The sequence below is a fragment of the Sinocyclocheilus grahami genome, unplaced genomic scaffold (genome assembly GCF_001515645.1).
Source record: "Sinocyclocheilus grahami isolate Dianchi unplaced genomic scaffold, SAMN03320097.WGS_v1.1 scaffold6871.1, whole genome shotgun sequence".
Classification (NCBI taxonomy): Eukaryota; Metazoa; Chordata; class Actinopteri; order Cypriniformes; family Cyprinidae; genus Sinocyclocheilus; species Sinocyclocheilus grahami.
Genome location: NW_015511121.1, coordinates 261 through 719, shown reverse-complemented (window position 1 = coordinate 719; position 459 = coordinate 261). Strand labels below are relative to the sequence as shown.

The following is a 459-nucleotide window of genomic DNA, read 5'->3' as shown; positions in this document are numbered from 1 at the left end:
TATGTCTGGTAGCGTATTACGAATGAAGTCCTGCATGCACTGGTGCTCTGATGAGCGCTTCAGAAAAAGCTCAAAAGATTTGAGGTATCTTGGATAATCTTCCACAAGTGATCTGAATGGAGCTGCCATGGTTTTCACCTGCGGAAACTGGTGCTTTAGAATAATAAAATGAGTTATGAATTCACCCAAAATGAAACAAAGAAATAAATAAGATATTTTGAGAAATGTTTTTTATTTATTATTATTATTTTTTTCTTAGTCCATGTAATGGAAGTCAATGGTCACCAAAACTGTTTGGTTACCAACATCAAAATACCATCTTTTATTTCCCACAGAATAAATAAAGTCATACAGGTTTAGAATGACATGAGGGTGAGTAAATTATGACAGTTTTTTTTTCTTTTTCGTTTTGGTGATCTGTCTCTTTAAGATGGTACATACAAGTAGGACATGTTCCTT

General features: G+C 33.6%; 1 protein-coding gene across 1 annotated transcript in view; it reads right to left on the bottom strand.

Annotated features, from left to right (window-relative positions):
* Positions 1 to 150, bottom strand: part of LOC107577691 (histamine N-methyltransferase-like) — a 22,348-nt gene extending 22,198 nt beyond the window's left edge. Inside the window, exon 1 of the mRNA XM_016263738.1 lies at positions 1 to 150. Within this exon, the coding sequence (XP_016119224.1) occupies positions 1 to 129 (129 nt within the window). The 5' untranslated portion in view covers positions 130 to 150.
* Between the last annotated feature and the right edge of the window lie 309 nt (positions 151 to 459).